Here is a 21458-nt window from a genome sequence, read left to right as displayed (position 1 = left end):
CTGCATGATGGTACTTCATAGTGCAGAGCATCCTCTTGCAAAAGATCAGTTTTCTATGACTCCATGAGCCCTCGGGCGATAATTGAACAAACCTGACGATAATAGAGCCGATACCCTATGTTTCTTATACTTATTCCTTACTTATGAATAGGTGACGGCTGCAATGTAATTGTAGTGATAATTAGTGGAACAAAATCAACAACTTCTTGATGAACATTTGTTTTATATATTTGATACATCAAAACAACAATTATAGGTAGTTCTTGCAACACCTTCAACGAATTGATGCCTTTCGGAATTAAATTGTACTAAAAAAAATCATAACTGACGTTATTATAACAGTCATACCTCGATATAAGGCAACCTCGATATAACGTAACTTTTACCTCGACATAACGTAACTTTTTGAAATGTATTGAAATTGAAAATAAATGATACAGCAACTGTTTTTGGGCTTTAAATTGCTTCCAAAAATGTTTGTAGTAAGTTTTGAAACCAATGAAACAAATGCGAAAATTGTCCAAAATGGGCATAAGGAAGGTTTAAAAATACTAATAGGTGATGGGAAATAGGGTTTCATGCCTCTTTGAGTAACCTCTTGTATCAATATTTTTTTGCTTCTGAAAATGTTTCTAAATGGGCATAAGAAAGGTTTAAAAATACTGATAGGTTATGGGAAATAGGTTTTCGCGCATCTTTGAGTAACCATTAACATTCTTGTATAATTAAAAAAAAATATTTTTTGCTTCGATATAACGTAACGAAAATAAAAATAAAGTTACCTTACATCGAGGTATGCTGCCGGTACCTGCATAACGGTCCCATACGGATTTTGGTCACTTTTGAGTCACATCGGGAATTGACATAATTGTTATCATATTTTCTTAAAAAAAATTAAAATTGATACTTTTGTATGGATATATATATATTGTTTTTGTCCCATATTGAAAGAACCCGCATTACAGTCCCACTGCATAGCGGTACAAACTGCAAACATATAATTTTGCTCCAGATTAGTGTATATCGGATTATTTCAGGCATATAGAAGTATGTCATTTAATTAACTAGACTAATGTTGTTTTTCTGTAGTACAATCTAGGTTGCCAATGATACTGCCGGTTGCTGGTTGAATTTATATGTGATGGGGAAAATATGGGAGTACTTTTGAAATGTACCCGCATATGTTGTCCCATTTTGTGTTTTTTCAAGTTATATAACGTAAAACCAATTTTATCCATGGTTTTTTGTTCTCAACGATAAACTGGTGGTGCCATGAAACTGTTATGGTCATTGGTTCTGGATGTAATTGCTGGAAATCCGAAAATTCACGGATAATTTTAAATCGCCGTTTTCTAAACATGTTGTTTTTCATTATGGGACAGTTATCCGGGTACCGGCAGTATGAGTGTATAACTATTAACTTACTGTAACGGTTGTATGCTTTCCATCTGCGGTAATTTTTTCAACTTGAATCGGCGTTATCGCAAAGGTTTCTGGTAAAATAGTATCAAAATTGATTTCTTTCAAGTCCTTCACTCTGATTTGTTGCTTCGGCTCAAACATAGTAGTTAAGTGCTTGGGCAGATCAGAATATATGGTTTTTACATATAATAAAAAATTTTGTATTTCAGGATGGAACACCGGTCTGTACTGTTTGTGCATGTCAATGATAATTCGCAAGCATACCAGTACATTTTCTTCGTTATCAGATTGCAGTAGCTTGATGGTGAGGGTAATGATCGGTTTCACATATGGTCGTATATGATCCGATGTCGGTAATCTATGGATCATCTCCAAAATCAATTTGCGTACCTGTTGCAGGTTTAGTTCAGATATAAAATGTGGTTCGCCCTCTTCAAGAATTTTTAAAAAAATTCTCATTGAATGCTCTAAGAAACCAGGATAGGCACTACATTGAGTTATCAATTCGAAATGTTCACTTAATTCTTGTGCTGCCTTCAGTTTGATTTCATCCTTCGCGGAAGCGTCGCCCAGCATGTTTACGAAGCTTCGGAAATGATTCATTTGCACAGAATCGATCACCGTTTGTGCTTGAGGCAACGCGATGGTTTGTGCATACATCGACGCCATGGAAACCTAATTCATAAAAGAATAAAAAATATGTGAATAGAAATAAAGTGCAAAATTGTTATTGTGGCGGCTCTAATGTTGTGAACAAAAAAAAAATCCAAACTGTAAACATTGAGTAAGTCGCGAAAAAAATTGTAATAATAGTCAAATTAGTATAAGTATTCCAGTTTGATATTAAATTCGTAAGCTAAAGGTAAATATCCGCTTGACAGGTCCATGTATATAACATGGCCGATCATAACAGTACTGAAAATAGATCAAACCCGATTAGAATTTTTTTTTTTTTTAAATGGCCTTTTACTGTTAATATAATGTAAATTATACATAATATTTTAAAGAACGAATATTTTCAGTTTGTTTACATCTGGCACTTAAGATATATTAACGTTTTGGTAGATATATAATAGCAACCGGCAGAGATAAACTATACATAACGCGTGATTTTAAGTTAATAAAAGCGACACTACTAACCTTTTATTTTTTTCTCTAGTAACCACTTGAAATTTCTAAAAACCTTGTTTAAATAATCTAAATGACAGCTTTTAACAACGAAATTGTCAATGAAGTAGCATACATTCTAAAATTTTTTGAAGACTATTCTAAATTCAAAATCGAAAATCGCCTGCAACCAAGCTAAAACACGCACTAAACGAAAAGTATTGACAGCAGAGATGCCAGATGTTTTTGAAAATATGTGCAACTGCTCGAAAAACCTGCTTGAAATCTGACAAACATCTACCCGCTGCTTTATTTTAACCCTACAAAACGTACAAATATGGGTGTAGTAAGAGATCGACTTGGATCATCACTTATATCAATTGGTCGGCGTGCGACCAGACCGAACCAAGCGCCAAAAACATTATTTCGAGTAATCGGCGATCAAAGTTTACTCACCCCGTATGCTTCCTGCAAGCTGCTGCAGAGAAATTTTGTTATAATACCATTATAAACTGTTCAAATGATTTCGTTTTTTTGTGAAATATAGATTATCAATTTTAACATCTACTAGTGTTAAAAACTCAATTTTCAAAAAAATGGCGCTTGGTTCGGTCGTCGCACGCCGACCAATTACCAAAAAATCTAAATGTGCGAAAGGAGTTAATACGGTTATGCGTGAAGCATAAGAACAGCATACCGCTGCTAAATGTCGGAAGTAAATAGTGTAAGCTTATTTCTACTTTTGATTCCGTTCTGGATTAAGTTTGGAACATACCTGTGGAGGCATATTGCTTATGCGGAGAGTAAAATTCAGATGGGTCAATGAAGGAATCATAATCATTGATGGATGACACATTTGATTTTAAGGATATTAAAGATGCAGATACTCCGGTAACCCTCAGACGGCAAAACTATCGCCTGCAGGAGGAATTGTGCATAATGCTGATAAAATGCATTCGAAACATTCAAGTATTTTCCGGGTAGATGGCATCACTTACGAAAAATACAACAGGGATCATCGAGGTGGGTGAGTAGGAAGCAAGATGTCTCCTCTTAGCTGATTAGGATCTACTCAGTTGGGTATACTAGGACAGGACGTGACAAGAGAAACCAAAAATCACCCAAAGTTCTGTCAAAGTGAAAGCCCTCTCTGATTGGTCGATTTTATTTAGCGCACTGTTAAATTTTATTATTAGTCGGTACAGTTGGCCGCGCTGCAAAAACTTTTGGTATTTTTGGTTTACACTGTTTCTGCATACAGAGTGGATGAACTGCGTTTTGTTCAACAACTTTTTGAAATTTTTTCATACACCGGATTGTGTAATATCTGTGCAAATAAACATTCGAAATATTAATCATGTTCACGAAACTACGTATGATGAACGATTGCAGATTTATTTCATGAGAATCAGAAATCCGGAATAAATTATGACTAGTTCGAAGAAATCCAAAATATATTTTTAAATCTATTCAAGATTCATTGAGCAACCATCACCAAATAAATTAATTATAATTGAAACCCAAATCTTGAAAAACCCTAGATATTGATATTTTATTTATTAAATATTTTTGGCGACACTGACAAGCGTCATGTCGAAAAATTGCAATTTTTCATGAGGGCGATTTTAAACGAAAAGAAGAATAACTTGAAACCACTTGTCACGTCCTGTCCTTTGGGTATAGAGCTTTCCTGGGAGGGAGAAACGGATACTAGAGATCCTCAGAGGTAGAGATAAGCGATGAAAAAAACCACTGATTTGGCAACTAGGTTTCCATATCAGAGGTGCCAGATCTCTTCTCAAAGCGCAATGTTGACTAACTTTTTAATTCGGCTCGTATAACCGATGGTGACGGTGGAAGTCCTGGAGAATAATAAAGTGCATCACAAAAACCATGAAGGTTTTAAATTTTATGTTTATGTTTAATTTTATATACTTTCATCATTATTCTGTAGACCAAACAAAGGCTTTGTGAACCACCAGTTAAAAATCACTGTGATGACGCAACTTTGGAGCATTCTCAAATGATGTTTTAGCAATAGAACATGAAAAACGTGTAAAAATTAATATATTCTTTATTGAACCTCATTGCAATACCTTTCAATGTGTCACCTTTCTTGTTCGTTTGGCTCGAATTTTGACATGTTCGTTTGGCTCACAACACTCTCTTCGCATATTTCTTCATCTGAGTATTGCTGACGGATACGAAGCTGTGGGAGTGACAAAATGAACCAAAATGAGCTGTCATTGACTGTCAATTTGAACCAAGGAAAACGGAGCATTTTTTTGTAATGAGTATTGTTATAACTGAAAGGTATCGCGTTGCTTGAAAAAATATTCATTGCAAACAGTTTTTATATTCATTGTCGTTTTACAAAATATTTTGGTTTATTTTTACATAAAATAATCATGTACTTCGATTATTTAACTTGCGCTTTTTTGGATTTAGACTTGGGTCACAATTTCGAACACACTTCACGGTCGAATGTCGAATCTCGTTTCACGAAATGGTGAGATGTAGGACTGTAAAATGTTTGCAACTGCATGAAACCCCGAAAAATCTGCCTCACATGTTACGCTCTCGTACACATTTTCAGAAAGTCTGCGCAAATTTATTAAAACTCAAACTCAAAACTCTGAAGAAATTTTTATACAACGGCAAATTGAAAAAACACAGACTCAAAAAATGTGTCTTTTACAAACAAATTTGCACATTCAGTATTCCTGATGTTACTAAAAACTTCGTTTGAGTCATGCATGCGCTACAGCAAGAAGATAGTTACACGCTATCAAAAAACGACGCATGTGCGTGTTCTCTGTTTTAAGTGTAGTATTCGTTTCTCCCTCTCAGGAGCTCTCCAATTGTCTGTGTTGGTAACCAGCGTTGCCAGATATCCAGATTTATCTGGATTATCCAGATTTTTGAACATTAATCCAGGTAGACAGCTTTGATGTTCAATTATCCAGATTTTTCATGGATGATCCAGATTTTATCCAGATTTTATTTTCTCTGTTCCGCAAAAAGGTCATCACTTTAAATTCGGCGCGAAATTTTGCAATTTTGTCACCTAAAATTTTGCGTACCCCAAGACTTTTGTTCAAAAAGTTTAACTTTCACCCCACGAAATGACTGCCAGATTTTTTCCAGATTTTTTTTGCCTTTTCCAAATTTTTTAAAAAATGACCTGGCGACGCTGTTGGTAACCAAAAATGAGGCCAACAAACAAACAACTGTCAAAACGGTTGCTGTGTAGCTATGTAAATAAAGATATGGTGAGAAGCTTTCTTATTGTTTGAATATTTTGGCAATTTGTTTCTAGCTCGCAAGTGAAATATCACGATTTCCTATTATTCAGGATTCCTCAGAAGCAGCTTTACGATACTCGAAAAAAATACGTATGTTTTATGGTACCGATCCATTTGTTCAAATCTACCAGTTCCTGGTTTTAGATAAGAGTCCGTATACGGGAGAACCAAAAGAATGTGCCAAAGGTCTAGATGCCATAATGTACTTTAAAAATGGATGGGTCAAAAATGTTTCCGGGAAGCAAATACGTTACATTTACGTTGTGCATGGATTGGTTTGTCATTCGTTTTCAATACGAGAAAAGCCTTTGAGCCCGTGGATATTAGTAAAAGAGAATGGTACACTTCTGGCGGCACATTGCACTTGTGCCATTGGTATTCTTGAAGCATGCAGTCATATTGGAGCTACGTTGTTTGCTCTAGATGGAATAAGGTCTGCTGTCTGAAGGAAAGAGGTATCATCAATATATTAGAAAATAACCCAAAGCAAAATGTTAATAAAAGTATTTCCAGTTATCCGTTACCGACCTTTCTGCATACTGGCGGAAACCTCCGTCATCCATTACAGAAGATTTATATAAAAAAGTGCGGGATATTGATTTCGGTCGAAAAATTCAGAAGCTCTATTTCATAAACAACACAACTATATGTTGGAAAAGCAGATATGAAAATCTTTTGCGATCTCTACAAAATGATGGCATAAATGTGGCTGCAATGTCTACTTTTTGTAGCGATTCAAATATAGAGTTCACCTGTGAAAGTTGCATTACGGAGCAGTTATTGGAGAATAGTTTTCAGTTATTTGATTTTACTCGACTTCAACAATAAGGAGAAAACGCTTGAAGAAATTCAATTACTGTCGCTTGAGATTTTTGATAACATTCCTCGTGACCAACCTGAAATTTTAAAGGAGATAGAATTCGTTACACAATCACAACACGAGTCCACTTGGTGGCATACATTAAGATGCAGCGAATCACAGCTTCTGTTTTGAAAGACGTTTGCAGAACCAAGCTTACGAGACCATCGATATCAACATTAAAAAAAAATTGTTATCCTGGAAAAGATATTCTGACACCTTCAATTAAATATGGAAGAAAGCACGAGAGTCATGCTGTTGAAGCGTTGTTCAATACTGTTGCAGAGAGCCATCTTGGTTTTCGTTTATTGAAATCAGGTCTACATATATCTTCGAATGATCCATTTCTTGGAGCATCACCAGGTGCGATTTTCCTTTGCCGATGTCACGGTACAATAACTGTAGAAGTCAAATACCCCTATTGCGCTTAAAAGATCCTTTCATTGTCTTGGACGATAATGGAAACGTGGTAATGAACGTCGCTCATAGATGATTGTACCAAGCTTTAATGCAAGTACATGTCTGTGAAGCATCTTCGGGATATTTCTACGTTTGGTCTCCTAGAGATACACTTTTACTTGAAATCAAAAGAAATGACAGATATTGGAGTTTTTGTAGAAACAAAGCCGAATTGTTCTCCAAAAGCGTTGTTCTTCCGGAATTGTTATCGAAAAAGTTTACAGAATAGTCTGCAATAAATGTTTTTGTATCAATGTTATACTAACATTCCCATTCGTCTCTATACTTAATTGAAATTAATCAATAAAAACGTTTTCCTAATTGTTTTCTGTTCTTTTTTACTGATTTTCCCATCCTGGTAATAGTTTTAGTTTTTTGTGTTGTTTCTTTCCTTAGAATTGAAAATAATATTGTGGATTTCATCAGTTTTTTATTTTCTCGCAAAATATACAACTTGTTATATATATTGTATATATACATAAAAATGCAGCTCTGTCTGTCTGTCTGTCTGATTCATATAGGCTTGGAAACTACCGAACCGATCGGCGTGAAATTTTGTATATAGGGGTTTTAGGGGCCGGGAAAGGTGACTAAGATAGTTCGAGACCCCTCCACCTTCTGGAAGGGAGGGATCACATACAAATGAAACACAAATTTCTGCACATCTCGAAATCTAACCAAGCAAATGGAATCAAATTTGGCATGTGGATGTTTTTAAGAGTAACAAATATGTCCATGTTGATTCGACACCCTTCCCTCTTCTGGAAGGGAGGGGTCCCATACAAATGAAACACAAATTTCTGCACATCTCGAGAACTAACCAAGTGAATGGAACCAAATTTGGCAGGTGGATGTTTTTAGGAGTAACAAATATGTCCATGTTGGTTCGACACCCTTCCCTCTTCTGGAAGGGAGGGGTCCCATACAAATGAAACACAAATTTCGCACATCTCGAGAACTAACCAAGTGAATAGAACCAAATTTGGTAGGTAGATGTTTTTAGGGGTAACAAATATATCCATAATGGTTTGACACCCCTCTCTCTTCTACAAGGGAGGGGTCCCATACAAATGAAATACGAATTTCGCCCAGCTCGAGAACCAATCAACCAAATACAACCAAATTTGGTATGTGAATGTTTTTAGAGGTAACAACTATGTCCATAGTGGTTCAACTCCCCTCCCTCTTCTGTGAGGGAGGAGTTCAAAACAAATGAAACACAAATCTCTGCTTATCTCGAGAACTTATAGCCGGCCCTGGTCGATCCCTAATCAGCGTGCAGCTTGAGCGCCACTCCGTTAGGAGACTGCACGCCACGCTATGTTTGCCCGGTGAGACTCCCCTAAGGGTCAGTCAAAGTTGCCATAAAGAAAAGGAATCAGGATCGGACCAGATAGGCTTATACATTTAATGCTCCAAAAGCGGGTAGAAAACCCTTTTATCAGCCAGCACAAATCTTCAACACCTACGTAAACGCGAAGAAAGCTTGCGGTAAGGAATCACCCATACCTTGATGTTATCATCACAGGCAAAGTCGCTATTTGCCGCTAGACGGCGCAAACATCTCGAACAATGAGCTTTGCTCGGCATTCAAATTCCGCCACGCGGAAGACACAACGAACCGAACTACACGAATACGAATGACGTGAACATATTAGAACGTACTAAATCCTTCCAGTAAACACATTACATCATTTGTTTAACTAATCAAACCATTTATTGGAGACAAAAAGGACAGGTTTGTATTTTATATTACTAGCATGCTTTAATGTGTGTTGTATTGGTATATGTATTCTTAACTCTAGGCCTATCTTCTATTGTTCGTGTGCTTTTTCTCCCTACTGTGCTCGTGGACCCATGTGCTTTATATTTCAATCAGCTGCTTTATAATGAATCTGCAGTGACGTCACCGGCTTAAGCAAATGCTTACACCCGGGTGTTTAATTCGGTAAGGTGGCGTTCATAACAGTGGTTCTATCATATTGCGTGCACGTCAAATCTGCTCACCTTATATTTTGGGACACGGCGGTAGCATGCCGGTCGCGGCCGACTTAAGTCGGGAAATTGAATACAGCATCTATAGGGCGTCCTTTACGGAGGCCTCTTTGATAGAAAGAACGATACGACTCACCGAGACTGCTGCGACGGTCGCTGTTGTTGCTGCTATTGGTTGCTTCGCTGGATACTGCTACGGCTGGCTGCTGATGATGATGTTAGTTGCTTTGCTGGCTACGGCTGGCTGCTGGTGATGACGATCACATGTGGCAACGGGCGTGCGATCGGTCGGCAAACGCCGACGGGGGATAAACTCGCTTCCTTAGTGCCGCTTACAGGGAGATATCTCGACCTGAAACGGACACTAGCTCACCGGAGGGCCCCGGTCTACAGGATGTTACACGATGATGCGGATTTTGGGAATACCGCGTGTCTTCCGACGATGTAGCGTTGTCGGGAATTTCGTCCGATGGGGAAAAAACCAGTGCGCGGTGCGCCTTTCGCTGCCCCTTTCCTCTCGTTCGTCTTGGCTGTCGAATAAATTGTGAGTAGCCGGCTGGCTATTGTACAAAGGGTCATTAGCACGTGAGCGGGTCATTGACATTATGAAATGAGCACATTTACCTATCTGAATTTACTCGCACACTTTATTGAATTGGCGAAACTATTTGCACACGTTATTCGACTCTATCTAATTTTAAAATAAAGAAATTTAATACAACTCTACTATGTTCACATTATATGACTTACTATTAGAAACTTAAAGGAAAAACGCGGACAACAGACACACGCGCGACACTTCCGAAATGCTTGGCGGACTAGGACGAAACGAACGAGCAATGTAAGTCCTCAGATGAGGGAAGGTGATTCCGTACGACTTACAGGAAATACGTAATGTCCCGCCAATTTCTTCGGGTTACTTCGGAAATCTACGATTCTTTTGGCTGTTTCATTTTGGAATCTTAAATTGGCTCTATCTGTCCCTTTCCAACCTTTCTTCGAGGTTTCTTTAGAGACTATTGCGCTAAGTGAGTCTGAACGGGATTGTGAGCGGCTGACACTTAGAGAGAAATTATGCGATGGGATTGCGACAAGTGTACCGAATTAGCTAGCCTACATCTTGGCGCCAGCAGTTATGTTGATTTCGAAGTTACTAATAAATGCTACGGCTACATAACACCACACTTGTTTTACGAAAATTTGGTTGTTGGATAACAACCAAATTTTCGTAAGGGACCTTTTTATTCCCATACGAAAACAATTTCTCCACGAAAAAAAAACTACATAGGGTAAACAATATACAATAATACTAAAGCTAATCCTTGGTTCACCAACAAAATCGAAAATACTGAACATTTTTAAACATTTCTGTCGACCATGTTGGTATTTAAGTTATTGCTGTTGAGACTTCAAACTAAATTCAAAAAAAGTCGATTATACCGACCATAAAATTCTCCATAATCCCAATGTGTTTCTTACGACTCACAAAGACATAAAACACTACAATAATCCATACCTAAATACGGCTCATTGGACTTCAGGATTACTCCAATCCTAACGTTGGAAAAGTATCCCTACTCCCGAATTCGCCAACTGGTTTGCCTATCATGAGACTCCAAGGCTTCTCCCTGGAAAATTCTCTTTCTGACAACCCGTACATACATCTTGAAACTACAGCGATTCTAACGCCGATATTTCGGCTTAGGCGAATCCTGCATAATTTTCTCTCAAACCCTGCATCGAGTTGATCTGGTATAAACATACATCAAATAATCTTGATCAACAAATATATCTCCAAATCCCTCGACGCAATTATTTGTTATATTTCCACACCGAACCACATCAGCAACATGAAATACAATTAAAAATTAAAATGTGAAAACCCCTATTAAAGCTCCACTCGTCTCACGCATACAACTAACTACCAACACGAATCAAGAGAAACGTCAAAATAATTCTAGATTGAATACTGTAATGTGTGGTGTGCTAACAGGCACTGCAGCGGATCGGAATTTAATCAGGTAAATATTCATTAATTTGGCTCTACATTTCGCAAAATTACTGGCCACAATATACCAGGTAAGTTACTGAATATATTCTGATTATTATTTTCTATTTTCAGACTGAATTTATGTCGACTGCAAAACGTAAACAATGTTTACGTTGCTGATACGACCGGATGGATAAACTGGACGAGCAGTAGCTGCATCTGCATTATCTCACGGCTAGTGGATGGATCTGCCAACTATCCCTCATTCGTTTGGAATTTGACGGAGGAAAGTTGACTTCTGGTGAAACAGGTTGGTGTGAACAATTTCTGATTGTGTTTTTTTTTTTCTTTACTTTCAGGAACAATCGGATTGACGGCTAAACCCAAGGATACAGATTTTACCCCGACATCAAAATTGGCCGGTGGAACGAAAATTGCCATATTTTTATTTCTAAGTTTAACCCAAAAACCAAACCTCCAAATAACGAAACTAAATAATTTAACATGAATATAAATAAATAGCAAAATAAATTAACATCAATTTAAGTAAATAGAAAAATAAATTAACATTAATATAAGTAACTAACAAATTAACATATATATAAAAACAAATAAATTACTATTAATAAATAGAATAATATACAATATACTTTGATCAAATATACGATAATTTTAAGTACTAACATAGGATAAGAAACATTGTGAACTACAACTAACATTACTTATCCGATAATTTTTTTTTATATATTTTTACAATTTACATTGGGGTGATCCTGCACAGGCAACATCCCCCTTCCTCCTTTCCCCAAAGTCTCGTCAGTTAGTTTAGAGGTCAGAGGTACGAACTCTTGTACTACAATGCATCAAACAAGGAGATTGCATATGCCATTTCACCTTGAAACGCCAGGTAGACTTGCTATACCTTTCTTGTTCAAGAAAATCAATATTGATTATATCCAACACATTTAAGTTCTTCTTGGGCCTGAACGAGTCAATGTCCCAAGGATGCCTCCAGTAGATACATGTTATTGTGGGGGCGCACTGTCTAAAAGACAGTGCTAACTTCACGAATGGTGGTATAATGTTTCTAGCAACCAGAGCGAAAGCATCATGGTGCATTGTCCCAAACAGGTAAACTGAGAGGTTCATAGCTGAAAAATTTCTGTGCTAACTTCACAAACAGCGAAATAATATTTCTTGCAACCAGAGCGAAAGCACCATGGTGCATTGTCCCAAACAGGTGAACTGATTGGTTCATAGCTGAAAAAAAATTCGTTTAATTTTCCGGTGCCTACAAAGCGAGTTTCTTCAAATACCTGCAGTGAAAAGTTCCAATTCTTTTACCCTTCAGATCCTCAAGATCATAACAGTGGCTTCCGACCACTCTTTTAACCACTGCTGGGACGTATTTTGGTGCAAGCTTTGCACTGAAACCCTTGCCTTTATCCGATTGTTCTGTATTTTTCTTTAGGACCTTTTCTCCTACGGAGTAAGTTGGACAGTTTGCATTCGACCGAAGATTATAGTGGGACGAATGTTTTTTATACGCAGCTTTTAAATTTTCACGGACATCTTCAAGAAGCTTTTCTCTCTCAACCGCATTAGGATGATTACTACCGACCGGTGTGGAATCCCTTAGGTGCCGGTATTCTCTACCGTCAGACACCATGTTTCGTCCGAGCACTACAAAGTACGGAGAATATTTAGTAGCTCCGTGAACTGAGTTGCGGATGGCATTAGCAATTTGTTGTAAATTATTTGCCCATTCTTTATGGTCCTTACGAATGGATGCTCGTATTGCTGTCGTTATTACGCGGTTGACTCGCTCGGTGTCATTCACCTGCGGATGATAGTTCGGGGTGCGCCAGTGTGTTACGTTGTACTTTGCCAACAGACCTTGAAAAATTCCCGACGTGAATTGAGTTCCATTATCTGAAAGGATCACTTCTGGGACACCAAAAAGCAGGAAAATTGTGTTTTCCACAAACTGAACCAGTGTTTCAGCGGTTGCTTGCCGGAATGGCTGCACTAGCACAAATTTGCTGAACAAGTCCGTCACAACCAGAAGGCATGTGCTACGCCCTTTCCCTGAGGCAGGAAGCGGGCCAACGTAGTCCATCGCTAAGAATTGCCACGGGTACTGGGCAATCTTTTTCTGTTCGGCCATCGGTGGGGTCGTGTTTTGGTTGGTGGCCTTGCTAGTCTGACACTGTAGACAAGTCTGGCACTTCTTTCTCACCTCCCCGTTCATTCGCGGCCAGTAATACCGTTCCTTCACGGCGGCTAAAGTTTTTTCGTAGCCAAGGTGTGCCTGCTCATGGATCCTACTGATGATTTCAAGGCGTTCAGTTTTCGGTGGGTATCTTTTCCACTGAAATCTCTTATCTTCAACCTTATCGCCTCCCTTCACGTATTTCAGTATTTGTCCTTCCACGATGCGAAAATCCGGATAATTTGCTTTGTCCTTCAAAATCTTCTCTATTAACTCTTGATGCTCCAAGTCCACGTTCACGGTGAAAATCGTTTCTACTGACCTAGACAAACAATCAGCGAGTATGTTGTTTTTACCTTTTCTATACTCTAACTCAATGTCATACGACTGTATCTTGAGTGCCCATCTCAATAGTTTTGAGTTACCCGATTCTACGCCGATCGTAAACAGCCATAGCAGACTACGAGCGTCAGTTATAACTCTGAACCGAGAGCCTTCGACAAAATGTCGAAAGTGTTCGATGGCCAAAAGAACCCCCAAGCACTCTTTCTCCACGCTTGCATATTTTTTCTGCGTGCTGCTTAGCTTTTTGCTGAAGTACGCGATGATTCTCGTCTGTCCTTCAATTTGCTGTGTCAGTGCGGCACCTACTGCATTATCCGAAGCATCAGATTCAATGGTGAATGGGTGACTGAAATCTGGATTCCCCAGAATCGGAGCGGATATCAGCGCGGCCTTAAGCTCTCCAAACGAAGTTTCCGCGCTTCCGTCCACACAAACTTTTTAGCTTTCGCCTTTTTTAACAGGTCTGATATTGGTGCGACAATGCGGCTGTAATCACGAATAAACCGCTGATAGAACCCCGCTAGGCCAAGTAACCGCCGTACATCCTTCACACATTTTGGTCGAACGTAATCTAGGATTGGCGAGATCCGTGAGTTGTCGATCGATACACCATTTTCAGTCAACAGGTACCCCAGGTACATCACTTGTTTCCTACAGAACCGACTCTTGTCTAATGAAATAGTCAAGTTGGCCTTTGACAATCTTTCTGCAACCAATTTAAGCAGGCGCACGTGCTCGCCAAACGTTTTCGTCGCAATGACTATGTCATCCAGGTAAACGAAAACATTCGGTTCGAGATCGAACCCGATCACGCGGTCCATCAATCGGCACATCGTAAACGGTGCGTTTGTCAATCCGAATGGGCAAACCTTGAACCGGAACAAACCTTTTGGTGTTCTAAACGCCGTGTAGTCTCGCGACTCCTCTTTGAGAGGAATCTGAAAGTAGGCGTCTTTCAAGTCCACTACCGAATAGTATTTTGCCTTTCCCAACCGATGAAAGATTTCCCCCATATTCCGCATTGGGTAGGAATCTTTTTTCGTCCAGGCGTTTATCTTGCGAGAATCTAAGCAAACTCGTAGCTTACCGTTCGCTTTCCGAACTGGGACTAGAGCGCTAGCCCACTCGCTCGAACACTCCTCGATAGCGTCCATTTTTTTGTATCGTTCAATCTCCGCTTCCATTTCCGCTTGAATGGCCGGTGAGCACCGGTACCATGGTTGTCTTCTTGGTCTCGCTTCCTCACTCAGTACTATCTCGTGTTGTATCAGCGATGTTCTGCCTAAGTGGTTTTCTGTCGTACAAGGAAAACATTTTATTGCTTCGACCAAATCATTCCGCTCTTTCCGCGTTAACTCGTGCTCCGTTTCAATAGTCTCTGGGGTTGTTTTAGACGGCTCAGGTAGCTCTAATGCTGGTATGTCTAACGTTGTGTCTGGTTCGACGTTTTTCAGCGCTGGCAGTGTTTCGATCGGTAATAACGTGAACTCAATGATTTCTGTCGGCCTCTCCTTGGCCTCCCATCCTATCGTCGTGACAGGTTCAAACCCACCTGTGTTTCGCATCATTGGCTCAATTCCGAAAGACTTCCAAAAATTATATCCCAGAATCAGTTCACGACAAATTTGCGGTACTACTAGCGTTGGTATCACTCTTGTAATTCCGCGAAACTCCATCGGTAGCTGTACATAGCCCAAGCTCTCGTGTATCGTTTTGTCAGCCGTTACAATTTTCAGTGGACTATGCTGCAATTTAAGTCCATGTTTCTCCGCAATATCCGTAATGCTCGTTACGCATACGCTCGCTCCCGAATCCAGTAGAGCGTCGTGCTCTATATCAAATATTTTTACCCTGACGTGTGGACAACTTGCCGTGTGGATTTTTACCTCACACACCTGCTTAAACGGGTCCTCATACGGACTAGAATTGGGAACTTTTCCCGCCGACGGAATGCTCCTGTTCCCTAGATTGCATTCCCGTGGTAGTTTCCCGACAGATTTTCAGTTGTACGTCGGTTTCCTCTCTGATGGTTCTCACATGTCCATGTTGTTTTGTTCGGAGTACCGCAAAGGTAACAAAACATCCGCTTCTCCTCTCTGCAATTTCGCCAAATGTGTCCACGCTTCTGACAATTCCAACACATTGGACCTTGTCGATCCTCGTTCGGAGGTGTCTCCGTAATCGGTTGTTGACTTCGTGGTTTGGGTTGCCCTGGTGGCATACTTTGCCGGTTTCTGTTGAACCGTTTGTCTAACGCGTTCAGCTCTTCTGTCTCGGAATATGAATCGTCAGATTCCTTTTCGGCTTCGATATTGTGGACATTAGTGTGACGGATTGGTCCTTCCCTTGATTGTCGCAGTGATGGGTCGTTTGCATCTATTCGGTATGTGTAGTACTCCAGTTTCCGAAGGTCTCTCACTGTTCTACACGCCAGCTTCGAGCGGTAGTGGGGACGCATGTTATCCCATATCACCTCAAAAATCCTCTGACTATCCAACGGAGTTGTTAGCGATTTATTTAACCGCTCAATTTCCATTTTAAACGATAGGAAGGTTTCGTTGCGATTCTGCTTCCGTTCGTAAATTTTTTGACGGTTTCCCTGGTCCTTATTTGGATTGCCGTACATGTAACGGATCCGCTGCTCGAAGTCTTGCCAGTCAATGAATTCGTCTGCGTAACACAAATACCAGTCATAGGCTTCTCCTCGCAGTATCGTGTGTACCCTTTGTAACAGCGTGTCCTCACGAATCCGATCCATTCTTGCCAAGTGTTGAATTTTTTGGAGAAAATCTTCCAACGATCTTTGGCGCGAGTCTCCATTGAACGTTAGATGCCACTTTTCCATTCTTCTATCCGCATTCTGGATTTCTCGATCCTCGATCTCTCGTTGTCTATGTTGCCCTGTTCTACTGTAATCGGAATCGTTATCCGTTCTTCTGGCTCTGTGGTTTTGCTCATTTCTCCTATTATTTCGGTTACCACTCCACCGCTCGTTATGTATTCCGCACTCATCTGACTCATCCCGATCTTCCCGATCGTTCCCAAGGGTTGTTCTCTGTCCTTGTCTGTCCCTTTGATAGCCATTTTGGCGATCTTGGTTATCACTTCGTCGGTCCATGCTGCGTCGGTTTGACGGTCGGTTCTCCTCGCGCTCAAACTGTCTTTCTGTACCTTTTCTCTGATGTGACTGCCTTTCTCCGGTTCTTCTGAAATGGTGCCCCAATCTATTTTCCCCTTTGACCCAGGAAATATCACTGTCTGAATCTTCAGATTCCGTAGAGGTACAACTTCGCTGACGACCCCGACGTCTATCATTGTTATTTTCTGTCGCTCGCGCTGACGACCTTGCTTCAACTAGCTGTTGTTTAACATTTTTAGCCTATGCCTCAAAAGTTGCAGTTCAAAATTCGTAGTCTTCTCCTTTTGGTTCTGCGGCGAATTCTTGGGAATTGTCCCGGTCGGTCTTTCCTGTTGGCCTTGAGATTCTGCTTGGTCTTGAGCAGATGCTCCGTTTTGCGCTTTTTCTTCGTCATTTTTCTGCTCCTCTACTTTCTTGTGGTTGTCGTCAACTTTCCCTGAGCGGTCCTCATCTTTTCTAACACTATATTTGTTCAACACTTCCCGTATTTCGCTCCCGAGTTCCCTACGCCTTTTTTCAGAGTCGCGATCGTCCGCCAAACTCCGCGCTACCCTCAGTGCATAGTGCTTGAGGCGCGAGATACACCGGTCCGTATCTTTACCCCTCTCTAACTTTCCTCTCAAATCATTGACAATGCTAGACACCCGATCGTATTCTTGATCAATGGTGAACCGTGATTGATACTCCCGATTTTCCCTCAAGTCGTCCGAAAATAGTTTACGCAATAACCGGTTTTTCGCATCCGCATCCGCGTTTACTTCATCAGCTCTACCACGTATAATCAACTCGTATTCCACTTCCTCATTGGTTAAGTGGTCTGCACGCGGAAATTTAGATGCCATTTTAAATTTATATATTTAACTAAATGATAATAATAAATGTAAATGATAATAAATAAAACTAATTCCTAGGTAGGATTATTTCCCGATTTGCAGCGTTTCACACGTCAGCAACAGTACTCTACAATAACTTCAGTATTCGAATTTGCCGTCTGTATCAACGGAATTAACTTTAACCTTTTTCTTTACCACCTTTATCCAAAAATAAATATACACATCAATACGAAAATACGAAATAAATAACGACAATAACAACTAACAACCTTACTTTTATTTTATTCTACCTATATTATTGAAAAAATACCCAGTAGTTATCTGAAATTAGTTTTAAATTTCCAAATGTAGCATTGGCTTCAACTATATACCTTGAATTGCCGAAATGTAATATTCCAAATTACAAACGTGCATTAGCTTCAATATAACATTATATAAGTTCATCAGAACTTCAATATAACTTCAACATAATCTGCCTTATACCGCCTTGAAATTTTACGTTGGGCGCCAATATGTAGCCGGCCCTGGTCGATCCCTAATCAGCGTGCAGCTTGAGCGCCACTCCGTTAGGAGACTGCACGCCACGCTATGTTTGCCCGGTGAGACTCCCCTAAGGTTCAGTCAAAGTTGCCATAAAGAAAAGGAATCAGGATCGGACCAAATAGGCTTATACATTTAATGCTCCAAAAGCGGGTAGAAAACCCTTTTATCAGCCAGCACAAATCTTCAACACCTACGTAAACGCGAAGAAAGCTTGCGGTAAGGAATCACCCATACCTTGATGTTATCATCACAGGCAAAGTCGCTATTTGCCGCTAGACGGCGCAAACATCTCGAACAATGAGCTTTGCTCGGCATTCAAATTCCGCCATGCGGAAGACACAACGAACCGAACTACACGAATACGAATAACGTGAACATATTAGAACGTACTAAATCCTTCCAGTAAACACATTACATCATTTGTTTAACTAATCAAACCATTTATTGGAGACAAAAAGGACAGGTTTGTATTTTATATTACTAGCATGCTTTAATGTGTGTTGTATTGGTATATGTATTCTTAACTCTAGGCCTATCTTCTATTGTTCGTGTGCTTTTTCTCCCTACTGTGCTCGTGGACCCATGTGCTTTATATTATTATATTATTATATATAATCTGCAGTGACGTCACCGGCTTAAGCAAATGCTTGCACCCGGGTGTTTAATTCGGTAAGGTGGCGTTCATAACAGTGGTTCTATCATATTGCGTGCACGTCAAATCTGCTCACCTTATATTTTGGGACACGGCGGTAGCATGCCGGTCGCGGCCGACTTAAGTCGGGAAATTTAATACAGCATCTATAGGGCGTCCTTTACGGAGGCCTCTTTGATAGAAAGAACGATACGACTCACCGAGACTGCTGCGACGGTCGCTGTTGTTGCTGCTATTGGTTGCTTCGCTGGATACTGCTACGGCTGGCTGCTGATGATGATGTTAGTTGCTTTGCTGGCTACGGCTGGCTGCTGGTGATGACGATCACATGTGGCAACGGGCGTGTGATCGGTCGGCAAACGCCGACGGGGGATAAACTCGCTTCCTTAGTGCCGCTTACAGGGAGATATCTCGACCTGAAACGGACACTAGCTCACCGGAGGGCCCCGGTCTACAGGATGTTACACGATGATGCGGATTTTGGGAATACCGCGTGTCTTCCGACGATGTAGCGTTGTCGGGAATTTCGTCCGATGGGGAAAAAAACCAGTGCGCGGTGCGCCTTTCGCTGCCCCTTTCCTCTCGTTCGTCTTGGCTGTCGAATAAATTGTGAGTAGCCGGCTGGCTATTGTACAAAGGGTCATTAGCACGTGAGCGGGTCATTGACATTATGAAATGAGCACATTTACCTATCTGAATTTACTCGCACACTTTATTGAATTGGCGAAACTATTTGCACACGTTATTCGACTCTATCTAATTTTAAAATAAAGAAATTTAATACAACTCTACTATGTTCACATTATATGACTTACTATTAGAAACTTAAAGGAAAAACGCGGACAACAGACACACGCGCGACACTTCCGAAATGCTTGGCGGACTAGGACGAAATGAACGAGCAATGTAAGTCCTCAGATGAGGGAAGGTGATTCCGTACGACTCACAGGAAATACGTAATGTCCCGCTAACTTCTTCGGGTTACTTTGGAAATCTACGATTCTTTTGGCTGTTTCATTTTGGAATCTTAAATTGGCTCTATCTGTCCCTTTCCAACCTTTCTTCGAGGTTTCTTTAGAGACTATTGCGCTAAGTGAGTCTGAACGGGATTGTGAGCGGCTGACACTTAGAGAGAAATTATGCGATGGGATTGCGACAAGTGTACCGAATTAGCTAGCCTACATCTTGGCGCCAGCAGTTATGTTGATTTCGAAGTTACTAATAAATGCTACGGCTACAAACTAACCAACTAAATGGAACCAAATTTGGCAGGTGATTGTTTTTAGGGGTAGCAAACATGTCCATAATGTTTCGACACCCTTTCTTCTGGCATGTCTCCAAATACCATTTCGAAATCCAAGATGGCGACTTCCCGTTTCTGAAAAATAGCGGCAAATGACCTTATACCACCAAACATGGGTATTTCCGGAATTGTTATGGTGCACTGAAGCCACAAATCGACCTCAAACAACAATTTGAAATGTAAGATGGCGACTTCCGGTGTCTGGAAAAGAGCCGAAAATGACCAAATAACACTTTATATGAGTGTTTCTTCAACCAGATTGACGCTAAGAGGCCAAAAATTGTCTCCTAATGCCAATGTGAAATCCAAGATGGAGACTTCCGGTTTCTGAAAATCAGCGGCAAATGACCAAATACCACCCAATATGGCTATTTCTGGGATTGTTATGATACATTGAAGTTACAAATCGACCTCAAACAACAATTTGAATTGTAAGATGGCGACTTCCGGTGTCTGGAAAACAGCCGAAAATGACCAAATACCACCCAATAAAAATGTTTCTTCAACTAGATTGACGCTCAGATGCCAAAAATTGTCTCCCAATGCCATTCTGAAATCCAAGATGGCGACTTCCGGTTTCTGAAAAACAGCGGCAAATGACCAAATACCACCCAATATGGGTATTTCCGGGATTGTTATGATGCACTGAAGCCACAAATCGAAGCCACAACACTTCGAATTGTAAGATGCTAACTTCCGGTGTCTGGAAAATAGCCGAAAATGATCAAATACCACTCAATATGAGCGTTTCTTTAATCAGATTGACGCACGGAGGCCAGAAATTGTTCCCAAATGCCATTTTGAAATCCAAGATGGCGACTTCCGGTTTTCGAAAAACAGCGGCAAATGACCAAATACCACCTAATATGGGTATTTCCGGAATTGTTATGACGCACTGAAGCCACAAATCGACCTCAGACAACATTTTGAATTGTAAGATGGCGATTTCCGGTGTATGAAAAACAGCCGAAAATGACCGAATACCACCCAATATGGATATTTCCGGGATTGTTATGATGCACTGAAGCCACAATTCGACCTCAGACCAGAACCAGACCATTTCAACCAGAATGACGCTAGGAGGTCAAAAATTGTCTCCTAATGCCATTCTAAAATCCAAGATGGTGACTTCCGGTTTCTGAAAAGCAGCGGCAAATGACCAAATACCAGCCAATAGGCGTCGTACACAAATTACGTAACGCATGAAGGGGGGGGAGGGGGTATAAGTCTGCGTTACTTATTGTTACATAGGGGGGAGGGGGGGGTAGTTGAGACCGATACGTAACTGAGATGT

At 40.3% G+C, this 21458-nt stretch overlaps 2 protein-coding genes and 1 long non-coding RNA gene across 7 annotated transcripts in view; 2 read left to right on the top strand and 1 right to left on the bottom strand.

The window, feature by feature from the left end:
- The window catches only part of LOC129725827 (transcription-associated protein 1), a 106246-nt gene extending 103494 nt beyond the window's left edge, over nucleotides 1-2752 (bottom strand). For 2 of the 5 annotated variants that reach the window (XM_055682089.1, XM_055682091.1), the window contains exon 1: nucleotides 1426-1586. In XM_055682089.1, coding sequence (XP_055538064.1) covers nucleotides 1426-1448 — 23 coding nt within the window. In that variant the 5' untranslated portion in view covers nucleotides 1449-1586. Of the gene's footprint in view, nucleotides 1-141; nucleotides 309-808; nucleotides 857-1425; nucleotides 2098-2562 lie in introns of those variants that run through there. The other 3 variants (XM_055682087.1, XM_055682088.1, XM_055682090.1) reach the window with 3 other exon arrangements.
- A 2986-nt stretch (nucleotides 2753-5738) lies between these two features.
- LOC129720145 (uncharacterized) lies at nucleotides 5739-7381 on the top strand. The gene is made up of 4 exons (XM_055671577.1): nucleotides 5739-5801; nucleotides 5849-6109; nucleotides 6348-6636; nucleotides 7197-7381. The coding sequence occupies exons 1-4, from the start codon at nucleotides 5739-5741 to the stop codon at nucleotides 7379-7381; spliced, it is 798 nt and encodes a 265-aa protein (XP_055527552.1).
- Nucleotides 7382-11096: 3715 nt separating this feature from the next.
- LOC129725141 (uncharacterized) lies at nucleotides 11097-11843 on the top strand. Its single transcript, XR_008728022.1, has 2 exons — nucleotides 11097-11168; nucleotides 11270-11843. It is a non-coding gene; the product is annotated as an uncharacterized LOC129725141 (long non-coding RNA).
- The last annotated feature ends 9615 nt before the right edge of the window (nucleotides 11844-21458 follow it).

This window comes from Wyeomyia smithii, chromosome 2 (genome assembly GCF_029784165.1).
Source record: "Wyeomyia smithii strain HCP4-BCI-WySm-NY-G18 chromosome 2, ASM2978416v1, whole genome shotgun sequence".
Lineage (NCBI taxonomy): Eukaryota > Metazoa > Arthropoda > Insecta > Diptera > Culicidae > Wyeomyia > Wyeomyia smithii.
Note: the sequence above shows the minus strand (reverse complement) of the source record. Positions and strands in the feature narration are given on the sequence as shown.

Bases quoted from the DNA above. Each gene is read 5' to 3' on its own strand.
- LOC129720145 (XM_055671577.1), top strand. From the start codon at position 5,739: ATGAGGCCAACAAACAAACAACTGTCAAAACGGTTGCTGTGTAGCTAT. The intron at 6,110-6,347 runs GTTTGTCATTCG...AAGTATTTCCAG, and splicing joins TTTACGTTGTGCATGGATTG to TTATCCGTTACCGACCTTTC. The intron at 6,637-7,196 runs TTGATTTTACTC...GATTGTACCAAG, and splicing joins GGAGAATAGTTTTCAGTTAT to CTTTAATGCAAGTACATGTC.